The following is a 17544-nucleotide window of genomic DNA, read 5'->3' as shown; positions in this document are numbered from 1 at the left end:
ATTAATATGATTTGATGATTCTTTGTTCATTTATTTGCTGTAAGTTTACGAGACTGCTGTGACTGCGCCTTTTAAAGTTGTGAATCTGGGAACATATGCTTCATAATTTCCTGGATAATTGCTACATGTGAAGATCCCCATATTCCATATAAAGGGTTCTTAAACAAACTTTCTGTGACTTTTCTTGGTTAAGAAGCTTTCTAAGAAATTTCTTTGTACACTAACATTCACAAAGCTCTTCATTCTCGTAAGGACATGAGGTCATGTCAAGCTCCGTGGGGATACAGGGAGGAGTAAAACACTTGTAAGTAATCCATTTTTCACGCTTACACTGTTTCTTTTCTTTTCTTTTTAAAATTCAGTACATAGGAAGTATTTAGAAGCCAGAGTGCGCAGGGCATCTGGCTGGCTCAGTACGTGGAGCATCCGACACTTGATTTCAGCTCATGTCATGGTCTCAGTGTTGTGGGACTAAGCCTCCCAACTGGCTGAGTCTGCTTGAGATTCTTTATCCTCCTGTGCCTCTCCCCCCCACCCCCCCCATGAATGAGAAGTATGTAGGGTGTGCTGGAAACATAAAACATTCCGGGCCTTATAGGATAAGTAGAGTTTGAGAGGCAAAAAATATTGCAGAGAGAAAGAGGATATGTAGCTCAGTTGTATATATGGATATAGGAACAGATATAAGTATAGTTATCTCTAAGTATAGCTGTAGGCATAATCATCGGTGTCTAGAGAAATACAACAGTAATTCAATACAAAGACAAATGCAATAATGGGTTAGTAGTAGTACAGAATCTGTTTAGGGTAGTATTCATTTTGAATGACACATGGAGGTACTGAGAAAAAAATCATTTCAATAGTCGGTAATATGATTTGTACCTTCCTGTCTGCTTTATTTCTTTTGTTTCCAGCGCAGGTCCGGATGCTCAGAAAATGTCCATCGCAAATGACAGTGCAATAAGGGAATTCATTCTCCTGGGGTTTACCGATCGCCCCGAGCTCCAACCTCTCCTCTTTGTGCTGTTTCTGGGTGTGTACCTCGCCACCCTCTTGGGCAACCTGGGCATGATACTATTGATCAGGCTGGACTCTCGCCTTCACACACCCATGTACTTCTTCCTCACTAATTTGGCCTTTGTAGACCTGTGCTACGCCTCAAATGCCACCCCGCAGATGTTGACTAATTTCTTATTAGAGAAGAAGACCATCACCTTTGCTGGCTGCTTCACACAATGTTATGTTTTCATCGCGCTTCTCCTCACTGAGTTTTACATGCTGGCAGCAATGGCCTATGACCGCTATGTGGCCATATGTAACCCTCTGCGTTATAGTATGAAAATGTCCAGGAGAGTCTTCATCTGCTTGGCCACCTTTCCTTACGTCTACGGCTTCTCAGATGGGCTCTTGCAAGCCGTCCTGACCTTCCGCTTGAGCTTCTGTAGATCCAATGTCATCAACCACTTCTACTGTGCTGACCCGCCGCTGATTAAGCTTTCTTGCTCTGATACTTACGTCAAAGAGCATGCCATGCTCATATCAGCTGGCTTCAACCTCTCCAACTCCCTCAGCATCATTCTGGTGTCCTATGCCTTCATTATTGCTGCCATCCTCCGGATCAGATCAGCAGAGGGAAGGCACAAGGCGTTTTCCACCTGTGGTTCCCACATGATGGCTGTGACCCTATTTTATGGGACACTCTTCTGCATGTACGTAAGACCACCCACGGATAAGACTGTTGAGGAATCCAAAATCATAGCTATTTTCTACACTTTTGTAAGTCCGGTGCTTAATCCATTAATATATAGTCTGCGGAACAAAGATGTAAAGCAAGCCTTGAAGAATGTCCTCAGAAGAAATGTGGTCACTAAGATGGGACTGCCTCCAGTTTTCAATAAATCATAACTAAACTTTTGGCTCAAATATCCTTGTATTCTGATGACGTATTTTGATATTCTCTATGAATATGTCTCAAATATCTCAGCTAAAAATCTCAGGTCTGGGAAAAAATGAGCTTCACTTCTTAATCTAGGCTCTTGTCCCTCAACACGGGGTCCACAGAGCAGCCACAACAGAATCATCTTGGGGTTTGTTAGAAATTTGGCGCCATATTTTTCACTTAGATCCACTATATCCAAACCTGGGTTTTAATTACATCACAGGTGACTTGTAAGCACATTTTGAGGAGCACTGTCTGTTCTAAGTGAAAATTCCCACTGATATGGCATGGAACATTCCTGTGTTCTTATTGTTACAACGATTAATGGGATAAAGATGCTCTCAGCTCAGTTCCTTGGATTTATTCTATTCTTATTACCATCTATCTTTTGGGACTAGGAGTCTCTATGAAAACACATCCTTCTGTTCTTCTCTGAGCTACTAAATAAAACCAAAACCCATGGGTCATGAGAATGGTTCCTGTTTCTTGTGAATGTGCTTTTATAATGGTCAGTATGGGAGTGGGAAGAGAAGCATAGAGTGATCTTCCCCCCCGCCCCCCCAGCTCTGAGTTTGTGGATCCTGTCTGTGGCCTCTGAATTATAGGGACTGACTTCTTCCTTCTGACCTGCAAGCCTGAATCCACACACTCAGGTCTAGGAAAAGAAGAGATACTTTCTGTGTCACTCGGATTTTAAAATTCGAGAATTACTTGGCATTATCTTTTATCTTCTTTTCTACATTTTTAAGTGAAAGTTTGGATTATTGATTTGAGTTTTACTACTTTTCTTATATAAATGTTTATATAGTTTACCTAAACAGTACTTTAGCTGAAAATCACTAAATTTAGTATTTTTTACATTCAGTTTGCAAAATTTTCTTATTTCCCCTGTGCCTTCTTCTTTAACCAATGGGCTATTTAGAATACCATGCTTAATTACCATATATTTGGAACTCTAAAACATATTTCATTGTTATTCATTTGTAGTTTAGTTCTCTTGTCAGAGAACATATGCCTTACGATTTTAATCTTGGAAATTTACTAAGTCTAGTGTTTTTTCCAGCTTTATTGAGATATAATTGCCATATAACATTGTGTCAGCTTAAGGTGTACAGTTTGATGACTTGACACATGTCTATGTTGTGAAATTATTATCAAAAGACTATTAGTTAACACATCTATTGTGTCACATAAGCATGATTTTTTTTGTGTGTGTAGTGGTGGTAGTTGTGAAAACATTGATGATCTATTCTCTTAGCCCTTTCCAGGATACAGGTCAGTATTGTTAACTGTAGCCACCATGTTGTACATTAGATTCCCCAGAACTTACTCATCTTACAACTGAAGGCTTGTTGCCTTTGACCAGCATCTCCCCATTTCTCACATCTCCAGCCCTGCCAGCCAACGCTGTACTCTGTTTCTGTGAGTCTGACTTTTCTAGATTCCACATAAAAGTTAGATCAGTCTTACTCTCTGACTTATTTCACTTAGCCTAATACCCTCAAGGCTCATCCATGGTGACACAAATGGCAATTTCCATTTTTTTTAATGCTGGGATAATCTTCCATTGTACATCATTGTTATTCCTTCATCTGCAAATGGACACTTGTTTCCATGTCTTGACTATTGTGATTAATGCTGCAATTCATGTGGGGGTGTGAATATCTCTTCAAGATCATGATTTCATTTCCTCTGGATATATCCCCAGAAAGGGGGCTTGCCAGATCACATGATAGTTCTATTTTTGATTTTTTGGCGAAATTCCCTACTGTTTCATATTGACTGTACTGATTTAAATTCACATCAGCAAATGCACATGGGTTCCTTTTTCTCCACATCCTCTCCATCGCTTGTTATCTCTTGGTTTTCGATAATAGCCATTCTAATAGCTCTGAATTTATATCTTACTGTGGCTTTCATTTGCATTTCTCTGATGTTTGGTGATGTGGAGCACATTTTCATTACCTATTTGCATGTTTTCTTGGGAAAAAATTATTCACATCCTTTGCCCACTTCTTAATTGGTTCTTTGTTTTTTGTATTGAGTTGTATAAGTTCTTTATATATTTTGGATGTTAACCTCTTCTTGGATATGTTGTTTGCAGATATTTTCTCCCAATCCATAGGTTGTCTTTTCATTTTGTTGATTGTTTCTTTTGCTGTGCAGAAGCTTTTAAGTTTGAAGTAGTCTAATTTTCCTTTTGTTGCTTGTGCTTTTGGTGTCATATACAAAGAATCATTGCCAAGGCCAATGTCAAAGGACTTTTTTCTTATGGAAGCTCTCATATTTAAGCCCTTAATTCATTTCAAATTAATTCGTGTGTGTGTGGCATAAGATAGAGGTCCAATTTAATTGTTCTGCACATGTGGTTATCCAGTTGTCCCATCACCACTCTGAAGAGACTATCCTTTCCACAGTGAGTATTTTTGACTCCCTTGTCAAATATTAGTTGACCTTATATGCATGGCTAGGCTCACAATTCTGTTCCATCAGTCTATGTGTCTGGTTTCTTATTTTCATTTTGTTTTGTCTCTTTTAATGCCAGTACCATACTGTTTTCATTACTATAGCTTTGTAAAATAATTTGAAATCAGGAAGTGTGATGCCTCTGGCTTTGTCCTTTCTCATGCTTGCTTTGGCTATTTGAGGTCTTTTGTGATTTCATATGAATTTTAGGACTATTTACTTTGTTTCTACGAAAATGTGGTTGGTTTTTTTTTTTTTTTAATTGAAATGACATTGAATCCACAGATGGCTTTGGAGAGCATGGACATTTTAACAATTTTAACTCTCTTTGAATCCATAAATATTTGATATCTTTTTAATTTATGTCTTCTTTAATTTCTTTCATCAAAGACTTGTTTTTAGTGTACAGATCTTTAATATTTAGGTTAAATTTATTTCTAAGTATTTTATTTTTCTTGGTGCTATTTTAAACAGGATTTTTTTCTTTATTTCTTCCTCAAATATTTCATTGTTAGTATATAAAATTGCAACTTATTTTTGCATGTTGATTTTGTATTCTGCATAAACTTACTGAATTCATTTATTCTAAAAGGTGTTTGATAGAGTCTTTAGGGTTTTCTATGTATAAGGTCATATCATCTGCTGCAACAATTTTCCTTCTTTCTTTCTGATATTGGATGCTTTTTTCCTTGCCTAGTTGTTCTAGCTTGGACTTCCAGTATTATGCTGAATAAGAGTGGTGATAGTGGTCACCTTTGTCTTGTTTCTGACCATAGAAGGAAACTTTCAAATTTTCACCATTGAATATGATATTAGCTGTGGGCTTGTCATATAAAGCCTTTATTATATTCATGTATCCTCTTTCTAGACCCAATTTATTGAGAGTTTTTATGATAGGACATTGAGTATTATAAAATGCTTTTTATGCATCTGTTAAGATGATCATAAAATTTTAATCTTTTATTCTATTAATGAATATATCTTTTCTTCACAAATAACAAATCCCTGAGAATACTGTGTACTATATAATAGATAATGGGTACAAATGAATTTGATTTTTGCTTTTAAAGTTTGATATGTGTCCTTTGAGCAAGCCATTTACCTTCTTTTATTAACTTACTCTTATTTGGTAAGAATAGTAATAAAATATAGGTTTTTATTTATTTATTTATTTTATTTATTTTATTTTATTTTTTATTTTTTTAATGTTTTTTTTATTATGTTCTGTTAGTCACCATACAGTACATCCCTGGTTTTTGATGTAAAGTTCCATGATTCATTAGTTACATATAACACCCAGTGCACCATGCAACATGCCCTCCTTAATACCCATCACCAGTCTATCCCATTCCCCCACCCCCCTCCCCTCTGAAGCCCTCAGTTTGTTTCTCAGAGTCCATAGTCTCCCATGCTTCATTCGCCCTTCTGATTACCCCCCTTTCTTTATCCCTTTCTTCTCCTACCGATCATCCTAGTTCTTATGTTCCATAGGTGAGAGAAATCATATGATAATTGTCTTTCTCTGCATGACTTATTTCTCTTAGCATTATCTCCTCCAGTGCCGTCCATGTTGCAGCAAATGTTGAGAACTCGTTCTTTCTGATAGCTGAGTAATATTCCATTGTATATATGGACCACAACTTCTTAATCCAGTCATCTGTTGAAGGGCATCTCGGCTCCTTCCACAATTTAGCTATTGTGGACAATGCTGCTATGAACATTGGGGTGCATATGGCCCTTCTCTTCACTAAGTCTGTATCTTTTTCCCTTAAAAAGTTAAAAATTGAGCTACCTTATGATCCAGCCATTGCATTACTGGGTATTTACCCCAAATATTATAGGTTTTTAAAAGTGTTACTGTATTACTGTGTAATTTACATGCAAAAAATGCGTCACTGTAAGTATAATTCAATGTGTTTTGACAAATGTGTGCATCCATATAACTGCCACCACAACTAAGATATAGAACATTTCATCACTTCCAAAATTTCCTTTTTATCCCTTTTTTTATGGTTACTTTTCTGTATTCCCAGTCTTTGGTAGTCACAATGTGCTTTCCTAACTATATTTCATATAAATGGAATTAAACCATATATGGTGTTTTGTGTGTATATTCTTTGACTTAGCAAAATACTTTTGAGAATCATCTAGCTGTTATATGAATTCATAATTTGATATATTTTCTATTATTGGATAGGATTACATTTTAAAAATTTACCACTATGTGTTTATCCACCCATCTGTTATTAGAATCTGCGTTGTTTCATGAAGTATCAGACTGTCTTAAGTACCAGTCTTAATGAAGGAGTGATTTCAAGGGCAAAAGAATATTCTCCCACCAACCTGATATAAACTCACATGGAACAGATGTGGTTGCAATAAAAATTATGACTTCATACCTTCCTCTGTGAAAGATGCCTTTTTCTTTCTTCCTCACCTGATCAAGGCACCATGGGTATAAAGTCATCACCTATGAGTTACCTTGCTAGACCTTAATAGGCAGAAGTGATCATTTTCTGTACTATGCTCCTAGTCCACTTTGTAATTTTTTGTGTACATTTCACACTATATTCAATAATAGGGCCAAAAAATTAGATAAAGTTGTGAAGTTGGGATGGGGGATTAGAAGATACATAAGAAGTTTAGGGGTCTTCAGCAAACCATAGAGCGCTTGCCCTTTAATAGAGGAAGCTGCTACTCAGCTCTTGTCATTTGCTTCCATGCTAGAATGCAAGCCATGAGAAGTCAGATTACATTCATTTTTAGAAGAATTTCATGATATTGCAATTAGTGAAAATCTGTCAATTTAAAAACACCATGCCAACCCGAAGACATTGGTAGGTGAAATCCAGCTCTATTTTTTTCAGTAAATTCTTTCAATATATATTTATAGAGCACTTAGCATGTTCTAGTCACTGCACTGAGTGTTGTGTATATAGTGAATATAAAATTTTGGTTTCTGATCTTCTTGGAATTCATGGTCTGGAAGGGAAGACAAATCTTAAGCAAACAAACATTACATTTACAATTAGTATTGTAATGAATGTCATAAAGGAACTGAAAAAGGTCACATAAGCAAGAACAGTTACTGTGCTGAGCAGGTTTAATTTAGGTAGGGGAATACCTCTCTCAGGAATTGACATCGAAGCTAATATCTAAAGGATGGGCAGGCAATAACCCAGGGAAGTTTGGGAGAAGTAATATTCAAAGCAGTTACAAGGCTTATAAGAAATTTCTGAATTTGAAAAAAGGTGGTAACAAGACCAGCATGGCTAGACCAGTGGATGAGGGACAGATTGACAGATAATACAGAGGTAGACGATATTAGGAACTTTGGTTTTAATACATCATTTGCAGAATGTGCCACAACTGAAGCCTTGACAATTAGACTAAGGACTATGAGCCCATGCTCCAGATTCTCTCTCTCCCCCTTTCCTTCTGCCCCTCCCCCACGACATGAGCTCTTTCTCTCTCTCAGAATAAATAAGTAAACCTTAAAAAATGATTACAAACTTGTGCAGTCACATTATGGAAATCCCAAGACTCTAATTAGTGTAAGTCTACATAAATTACTATTTCCCTGGAGTTTTCTCTTTTAGTAATATTGTAATTATTTCTTCAGGGTAGGTAAAAATATTTTAGGAATAAGAGCTTCAAATTACAATTTGGGTATAAATGACTCCCAGGAACTCATCACTTGGACCACTAGTGTCTCTGAATCTTTCCTGGGTCAGGTAGGAAAGAAAATTCTACTTCTGTACTTGTACTTTCTCTTCCTGTTTCAGTTTTGGATCTTCACCAGTAAGAGGTGACAACAAAAGCAACTTTGAATGTTAGCTTAATTTCTTGGACAGTTAAAACAAGTTGGTATGCATGTTTATTGAAATTGGTCACTAAAAAACATAAAAGTCTCATTGGAATTATGTGTTTACACTAATTATTTTACTTTACAAATAGCATTCCCTCCAGTCACTCATAATATAATACACATTAAATAACCATATTAGAGGAACCACCTGATAATCTTATAATTTTTAAGAATAATACCTGTTGGAAGATTAGCTCCCCCCCAAAACTTTATCAAATAATTGAAAAGAGACAGAAGCAGGAATTATTATTATTATTATTATTATTATTATTATTCATTCTAGAAAAAATAAAACTCTTATAGAACTTTATAAATCTCTTTTTAAAAATTATTTGGGAGAGAAACTTTTGGAGCAAATCTAATATTAACTAAGAGACACATGGGTTAGTAATGAGTATAGGATATGTAACTGCATAAATGTTGAATTGGAATGTTATAAATGATTGGCATGTTAGAATTTATTGAGTCAAAGTCTTGATATTGAATAGATGAGGACTGACATCCACAGAAAGAAAGTCACTGGTAAAAAGATTGTTTTCTAAATGAAGACTCAAAAGAGTTTTTACTGATAGCATTCATTGGTACAAAGCCATCATCTGTAACACGATCCATAATTTAGGTTCATTCATTGTAATCAGGTAATGTACCTCGCTCTTAAATTTGTGAGACTTTGGAATGGAAAACTGAGAGGGGAAGATGCTGGAGTTCACTATGGCATAGGAGACAACGAAGGTGCTTCTTCTAGGAAATTAATATTCACATGAGATGCATGGCTCCACCAACTACACGACTTCATCTCTGACCTTAAAATATCAGTACTTTTCCAGATAGTCTTGAACATTTATCTATGTCTTTATGATCCATTGAGGTTGTGTGTATACCGGATTACTGATCCTACACTTCAATAATCCTTATTTCTATTTTCTGTGGTCCTTTCCTTGCCTTCGATTATCTCCTAGTCTCCCACTCAATCTGTGTTATAGGATGACAAAAAATGGTGACCGCATGCACATGAAATCGTTAGTAAATATAACAGCAGTTCAATGTTATCCTGCTACCTTGGACATTTGCATTTTAACAGGACTCTGGAGAGGGCAAACTTTTCCCCAAATGAACATTTCAACAACATGGTGTTAGGTACCAGTGAAAGCTTAGAGAAATGAGTTTTGCACTTTGATTTTTAGTGGGAAAATAAGAAATTCTTGGAGCTCCATATTTTCACCATATATTTATCATGTTTACCAATTTACCACATATGACATCTGTGTTTTTGCTCAATAACCCCTATTAAATAACAAAGTAATGTTTTACATAATAAAAAATAAATACATATGGATATCAATATCTTTGTGAAAAACTTCATTGGCATGAAAAAAATCGGTGTAGTGTATTATCTCCTTTATCTATGATTATTCCAATCCAGAGAAGAGCAATTTGACATTATTGAGCCAGTGAAACCTTATGTTGAGTTTTATTTTCCTTATATTTCTGGAAATAAAGGACATAGATAAAAACTCATTGCTACGTACACTGACTTCTAATTACCCAGAAGTTTCAAATTGTTCACCAACGTCATAAGGAGACCCTTGTTTATGAGGATGCCTGGTTCCCTACCTCGCTGATATTTAATTATTTTTCCATGTGAATTTTCTCATACAGACAGCAGAACATGCATGAGCAATCTTTCCAGTAATTCAGTATGAATTACTTGGCATTCTATATTGAAATAGGAGTTAGAAAGTAAGAGTCATGGAGGATAAATTTTGCTACTCCTTGAATAAATATCAAATAAATGAACAATCTTTCCAACTATGTGGCATGCTGGGTGTAGTAAATTTAGATAGGAAGCTAGCTAAGGCAGTTCCCATTGCTATTAAACATGAGCCCAGAAGTGCCAGCAAGTTTTGCTTACAGAAATAGAAATAATATTCAGCTGATTTTCTAATAAGTATTCCAAAATCATTCAGATACTTACTTCTGGGGGGCAGGGAGCTTTAGTTCTAATGCAGCAAGTTTGGATTTACCGTAGGGACCTACCAAAGATACTTCAAATTTGCCAACAGTATTTGTCGAATGCATGGTTCAGATCTCAAAAGTCTTTTTTTTTTTTTTTTGAGATATTGAGAATCATGTTCTCAGATACTTTTGATCTTTAAAATTTGAATCAGGCAAGAAACTCAATTAGATTGGTTTTGGAAACAGAGTCATGGATGGCAAGATAGGGCTATAAAAAGACAGGAGAGAGGCATGATTTTAAAAGAACAGGCAGTAATTTCAACACAGAAAAGTTAAAATATGTGCAAATTATATGAGAGTATTTAAAATATTTGGAACTTATCTCATGTTATATCCACATATATGGTAATTTACCATATACCTTATCTGAAATAGACATTTAATAAGCAACCATTATTTGTTTGATGTGATATGATATGTGAAGAGTTGCTAGTGCTTAGGGTCCAGCTGTACAGATTATGTGTTTGGGAGTAGAAAAGACCTGTGTCCCTCTATGATTGATATACAGAGCCGTGATGTCACATTGCATTCTATTTTCCTACGAGCTCTTAGACTTTTTCTGCTTGCTTTTATTCCTTCCCATTTACAGAGTTCCTTTTCCATGCTCAGTATTTCGTCCAAACTGATTTTGTTTTTGTTTTTTGTTTCTTGTTTTTGTTTTTGTTTCAGACCACGAGTCAATGATAAATTCAAAAGTGCTTCAGTATCCTACCAGTGGCACTACTGAAAGAAGGTGATTTTCCGAATAGTGCAGAATAGATCTTACATCCCTGTATTTTGTTTTGCTACTAGGTGCAAAGGATTCTGACAATCTCTGGGGCTCAATGTGGAATTAGGTTTTTTAAGTCTAAAGAGAACACTTGGGATGCTCCGGGCTCTTTGAATGAGTAAGCTCAGGAAAGTTGCAAGTTCTTGCCCACCTTCTGAAGCTTCACAATGCACGTGGGCATATAAAAGTCTCTGAGAGTCCCTGGAACCCAGACACCCATTTTCCCTTTTCTTTTTCAAAACTCAGCTTTTTTCTTGTTATATTATTTTATTTTGTGTTGTTTTATCTCACTTTATTTTATTTTATTTCAATTCATTTCATTTCATTAATTACAGTGTAGTTAACATAAAAACTCAGCATTTTTCAAACTTAATTTTACCATAGACCTATTTTGTTGCCTGATATCCAGTTGTTCTGCTGCACACAGTTTTTTTTTTTTTTTAAAGATTTTATTTATTTATTCGACAGAGATAGAGACAGCCAGCGAGAGAGGGAACACAAGCAGGGGGAGTGGGAGAGGAAGAAGCAGGCTCATAGCAGAGGAGCCTGATGTGGGGCTCGGATCCCATAACGCCGGGATCACGCCCTGAGCCGAAGGCAGACGCTTAACCACTGTGCCACCCAGGCGCCCCTGCTGCACACAGTTTTGAAAATACTAAACTAAAAACTCAGGTTCAAGCAAACTTAAAATCTGTGGCAGAGTTCTTCCAAAGGTAAAATGAAATAGAATAGTATCATTGCTTCGTAAAACCGAAGTGCTTATGTGCACGAAAGAAGTACTGTAATCAAAATGTAGTCTTTTCTTCCTAAATTATAGAGCATGGTTGCTGAGCCTATTTAAAGGAAATAGAAGCAGGCATATTAAACTATTTCTCATTTACATTTTTATTGTCCTTATTATTTGTTAAATGTAATATGATGGCCAAACAGGTGCTAGTATTTAGGACATTGTATAGATATAAAGATTAAATGAGTCTCATAATGCCATCAAAATTGGAAGATTTACATGTACTGCTAAGGTGAATATTTTCCAAATGGACTCATCCTTCTGGCGAGTGAGGAGAGAGCACTTTTGCTATTTATACAAATCCTGATTCTCAAATTACAGTATTTTCTTCTCAAAGGCCGAAGTTGTAGATTTAAGCGCTGCAAATACTTCCATTTCAAATTAGCAGGGAATGTTGGTTCTAATCCATCACCATAACTTAGGTGTAGCACATACAGACACACACCCTCAGATATATGTATCAGAGATGTGCAACCTTGTAGCTTTCAGGAGTGATCACACTTCTTGGCTCGGGAACGGGACTTTAGTTTGTTTGGCTGCTTACCACTTCTTAAATGTTTTATGTAGCACAATAGAAAACCCATCCCTTCCTCTATGTGGAATATTTTTGATTTCTCTGGAAAGGCTCCTGTCTCTGTGTGTACTAGTAACGCCTTCTGAAAGCCCTCCCTACCCTTGCTTTTCTAGAAGTTTCTTAGTTATCCTGCAAGTCCAAGTTAAAGGTTATCATTCTTTGATGCTATCCTGATTTCTGAACACAGTTACTTTGTTCAAATCTTGATTACTGAACTTATCCATTATAATCTTAATTTTCTCTTCAAATGACTCCTTTACCATGAAGATACCAACAGTGCTCTCAAGACAAGCACTGTTACCAGCTAACTATTTCCCTAGCAAAGTGGCTTGCACATATGTAGTGTGCAATGCTGTCTGTGCGCAAAGTTTATCTTCTTACAATGACTAAATCATACAACATCCAGGAGGCATCACTGAGTCAAAGTAGCTCACTTTTGAGAGTTCTTGCTTCAATCTCCAGGAACAGCTTAGATACCAGAAATACAGTTGGTGACATTGGCATTGAATGATATTATTTGCAGCTCAGTGGATCAGGCTTACGGACTTCTTTTGTGATGTTCTGTTAAAGATAGGCTTACAAATTGAATGATTTGCCAACATTATGAATAGTAAGTTTCACATTAAATAATGAATTCTAACACCTATTAAATTTTCAACTCTTAAGATCTTGAAACATGGGGCCCACATTACAGTATAGTAAAAATTCCACTGGCCTGCGTGGCTGCTGGCTTTTTGGTTCACTTCTGCTCACCCTTACGCCCAGCCCACTTTACTCATTCTTATTATCCAGATGGCTCCTAGAATCATCTGAATTCTGATCCTTTATCTTATTTAGTCTAGCATTTATAAAATAACACAGGACAACATTGAGAATCCAGGATCAAAATATATTCTCCAGACTCCTGGAAAAATAATTTCTTATTTTTTTCTTTTACTATAATTTATAGTATAATGAACTGACAGTCTTATCTAAAAGTATAATCCTTTTATTATAATTAGTATCACCTGAATTCTGTGCTAAGAATAATTCTATCTCTCTTAATTAGGTTTTGTTTTATAAATTAGGGACATAGTAATTCTGTAGTGAGGAAAGCTGATTTACATAATTCTGCTAGAAAATTTAGAGTCAAATTTGTGTTCTATCAGTAACACAAACTTACAGCCAAATGTGCTGTAAACCCCTTAAATGCTTTCTGAGATAAATTAAAAGCATGGATAAACAAACAAAACTATAATCTAAGTTTTGGCCACTTCTCTCCCTCCCCTCCCCCACCTGTGTCTCCCTTTCTTTATTCATGCAAAGGCTTCTGAATGAAAATTCTTTCATTAGTAATTTATACAGGGCTTTGTTATTTTCAGATTTGGGATCTCTATCTTTGGTGCATTTGCATAGGAATACCACAGTTTCCTGTGTTTTGTTGATATAGCAGTGAAAGAGTTTCCAGATAATTTCCTTCAAACCCCTGTAATTTGGGGCTCTCTAGTACATCCAGTAGGGAGTGTAAGTCTCAAAACCTGAACTTCTAAATATGCACACACAGAAGGGTTTCAAACATGTCACCATTTGGTCTGGCTCCATTCCTGGGCTCAAGGATAAAGCCCATGGTTTTATAGTGAACCATAAGCAACAGTTGGAGGTTCGATCCATTTCTAGACAAACTTTGGGTCATAATCCCCCCATTCCAAAACCAGCTGGTGTCACAGGAGCCACTGTCTTGGGAATCATCTGCTCATGATACACCTAGCAAACAGGGGCTCTGACCTTCCTAAAAGTCTCGGCTCCTCCAGTTGCAGACACTGATAATAGTTACGGGTGAGAGTGACGGAGAGCGTGAGAATGGAGAATGAGAGAAAGAGAGAAGAAATCTATGATGGACTTCTCACTCACTTCTTACTTGATTTTAATTCATGTATGTGAACGGTGCTGGCAGCTAAGAAAATGGCCAGAGGAAATTCCACCCTTGTGACCGAATTTGTTCTCTTGGGATTAACAGACTGTCCAGAGCTTCAGCCCATCCTCTTTTTACTTTTCCTCCTGATCTATCTGGTCACTGTGGGGGGGAACCTCGGGATGTTGGTATTGATCACAATGGATTCACGCCTCCACACCCCCATGTACTACTTTCTTGCCAGTTTGTCCTGCTTGGATTTGTGCTATTCCACTAACGTGACTCCCAAGATGTTGGTGAACTTCTTATCAGAGAAGAAAACCATCTCCTACGCTGCTTGTTTAGTCCAGTGTTATTTTTTCATTGCCATGGTGATTACTGAATACTACATGCTGGCTGTAATGGCTTATGATAGGTACATGGCCATCTGTAACCCTTTGCTTTACAGCAGCAAGATGTCCAGAGGGCTCTGTATTCGCCTGATTGTTGGTCCATATGTTTATGGGTTCCTTAGTGGTCTGATGGAAACCATGTGGACCTACCGCTTGACCTTCTGTGACTCCAATATTATTAATCACTTCTATTGTGCTGACCCTCCCCTCATCCAGCTCTCCTGCTCTGACACTTTCATTAAAGAGACATCCATGTTTGTAGTAGCAGGATTTAACCTCTCCAACTCCCTCCTCATAATCCTCATCTCCTACATCTTCATACTCATTGCCATCCTGAGGATGCATTCTGCCGAAGGCAGGTACAAAGCTTTTTCCACCTGTGGGTCCCACCTGGTGGCAGTGACTATATTTTATGGGACGCTGTTCTGCATGTATGTTAGACCTCCCACGGACAAGTCAGTGGAGCAGTCTAAAATTATTGCTGTTTTCTACACTTTTGTAAGCCCTATGTTGAACCCCATCATTTATAGTCTGAGGAACAAGAATGTGAAACAAGCTTTTTGGAAACTGATCAGAAGAAGTGTACTTTTGAAGTAAAATTGCAATGTATCTTTCTTTATAAATTAAATAAAAGCTATCTTCATAAGAACTGGATCCAACTTTAACTGCCTTCACACTAAATGTCAATTTTAAATCTATAACGAAAAGCTAAAACTAAACATTCAAGGAGATTTGTGGTTTTACAGGTGGTGTGCATTGAGTGTGTAAATGGTTGGAGGTCAGATACGTAGGTATAATGTATAATTTCTCTTATACACTTTTACATTTATAACATCATGTGTTACTTTCACACTGTAAAAATTATACATTGTTATAGTAAAACATTCAATCTCTATAGAAGAGTACAAAGTAAAAGATATTTTTCTCTTTTTCTTTCCCTCACCCTGATTTTCCATTGTCTCCCTTCAAGGTTACCATTATTAGCAGTTTCTTATGTTTTTGGAAAATTTCTCTATATCTACAAACCAGTGTGTGGCTATTTATGTATACACACACACACAAATTTGTCCATGCACATGTTGACTGTCAGGAGCTCACTTTTAGAAGTCTGTAATTCTGTAGCATTTGCTATGCAGGTGTTTCTATACCATCGTCTTGAAGAATGTGACCGGAAGTGCTGATTGAGACTTGCTGTCCTCTCTGGGAGAAAGAAGTCATGATAACAGCTCCACATCCATGCCTGACGTCCATTTCTTCTTCTCTACTTGTGAGAATCACTTTCAATAAGAACTTTTCTCCTACTGCTATAACAGTACACAAGAACTTCAAATTCGAAGGAGGCAATGAATGTCTCTTACAAAAACATACGGCTTGCCTTAAAAGAAATTGTGACTCTGTATAATTTATCCGTGACATCCCAGCCTCCCGAGTTCTGCGGTTTTCATGTCTTCCTTCATCTTTGCCTGTTTATCTATTATTCAGGATGGGGCAGATATTTTCTATTTGTACCATAATTCACATTTTATCCGCAAAAACTGTCCTTTGCCACAATTAGGCATTATATATCTAATTTTAGAATTAGACATGCAGACTTGTTTATAAATATTTTGAGGCTAAAGAATGCAAAAGACAAGTTGATTTTTAAGATGTTAACATTTCAGGTGGCTTTGCAAGCTACAAAGTATAACCAGAGCTGATGAATGTTTACTGGGGATCTATAATAAGCCAAGTACCACTCCAGTACCAAGGAACGCTCAAGGAGCTCTAGGGTTGTATAGTTTTGTAGAATTCATGGAACTGTATAGAGAAGAATCAATACAATTTGTTAATATATAAAATATAATATATTTGTTAATATAATCAATACAATTTGCTATAATATAAGAAAACAGAATTGCTAATGCAGCAAAGAAAGAATGTATTCTAAGTTGACGTTGGTCTTATATGATTGTACCAGACGAGAACTTTTTCATCCTCTGTGTACCTGCCCCAGCATGCTCATAGCTACTAGTACGATGCGATGTCAGAGAAGGCAGGGTCTTAAAATCTGTGTTAGAACTGATTCATGATCACATATGTACATGTTACTTTCAGTGAAAAAGGAAAAGTCGTACAACTATTATTAGTCACTCCTCCAACGGACACATTTTTCTCAGTTGTATTTCAAAGCTTCTTTTCTACCTGAAAGCTTGTTTCTGTTCAATGTATTCCACAGATAACATTTTCATATTTATTAATTCTCTATTATTCCATATAATTACTTCAACCTTTCTATTATTAGATGTTTTTCCTTAAATATCTTTATTTTAGAAGTCAAGTTGTCTGTGAATGCTGGTAAAACACACTTCTAAACAAATCACTATTTTTGTGAATTTTAACATTCAATTAATACCGTGTTGGATTCCACTTAAATACCCAAGGATCTATTACTGCAATTACACAAAACCAGCTCCCTTATTTTTCCAATTTTCTGATTTCAGGGTCCATGTCTCTATCTTTACAGACTACCTTGGCATTAGATGAAGCTTCATTAATGATTGCAAGATAGAAAAACAAAATTAAGTGAACCAACATTTTGAATGTGAGCAAAGTGCCTCCAGTTTTGTAAGTGTAAGAGAATGTCTTTGAATGAAACAACAAATGGCTCCGTGGGTACATATAAGTTACAAGCTAATAGTATTGCTCAGAAATACCTGTGACCCATAATGGCATTGACATTTATGACTGGTATTAGCAATATGAAGCCGCAGTTATGTCCACATGCACGAAAGTTTAAGATAAAGAGGGATTTCACCAAGTGGTTTCATGAATTGGTCGGCTGGGTGAAATTACACCCTCAGAC

General features: G+C 36.5%; 2 protein-coding genes across 2 annotated transcripts; both read left to right on the top strand.

Annotated features, from left to right (window-relative positions):
• The first annotated feature begins 936 nt into the window (after positions 1–936).
• Positions 937–1905, top strand: LOC100472294 (olfactory receptor 5M11). The gene has a single exon (XM_002926892.3). The coding sequence runs from the start codon at positions 937–939 to the stop codon at positions 1903–1905; it is 969 nt and encodes a 322-aa protein (XP_002926938.1).
• A 12443-nt stretch (positions 1906–14348) lies between these two features.
• On the top strand, positions 14349–15299 carry LOC100472046 (olfactory receptor 1030). The gene has a single exon (XM_002926891.3). The coding sequence runs from the start codon at positions 14361–14363 to the stop codon at positions 15297–15299; it is 939 nt and encodes a 312-aa protein (XP_002926937.2). The 5' UTR covers positions 14349–14360.
• Positions 15300–17544: the final 2245 nt, after the last annotated feature.

Source organism: Ailuropoda melanoleuca, chromosome 16 (genome assembly GCF_002007445.2).
Source record: "Ailuropoda melanoleuca isolate Jingjing chromosome 16, ASM200744v2, whole genome shotgun sequence".
NCBI classification, from domain to species: Eukaryota; Metazoa; Chordata; class Mammalia; order Carnivora; family Ursidae; genus Ailuropoda; species Ailuropoda melanoleuca.
The sequence above is the reverse complement of the archived record's forward strand: the minus strand, read 5'-3'. Positions and strand labels throughout refer to the sequence as shown.

Bases quoted from the DNA above. Each gene is read 5' to 3' on its own strand.
- LOC100472294 (XM_002926892.3), top strand. From the start codon at position 937: ATGTCCATCGCAAATGACAGTGCAATAAGGGAATTCATTCTCCTGGGG.
- LOC100472046 (XM_002926891.3), top strand. From the start codon at position 14,361: ATGGCCAGAGGAAATTCCACCCTTGTGACCGAATTTGTTCTCTTGGGA.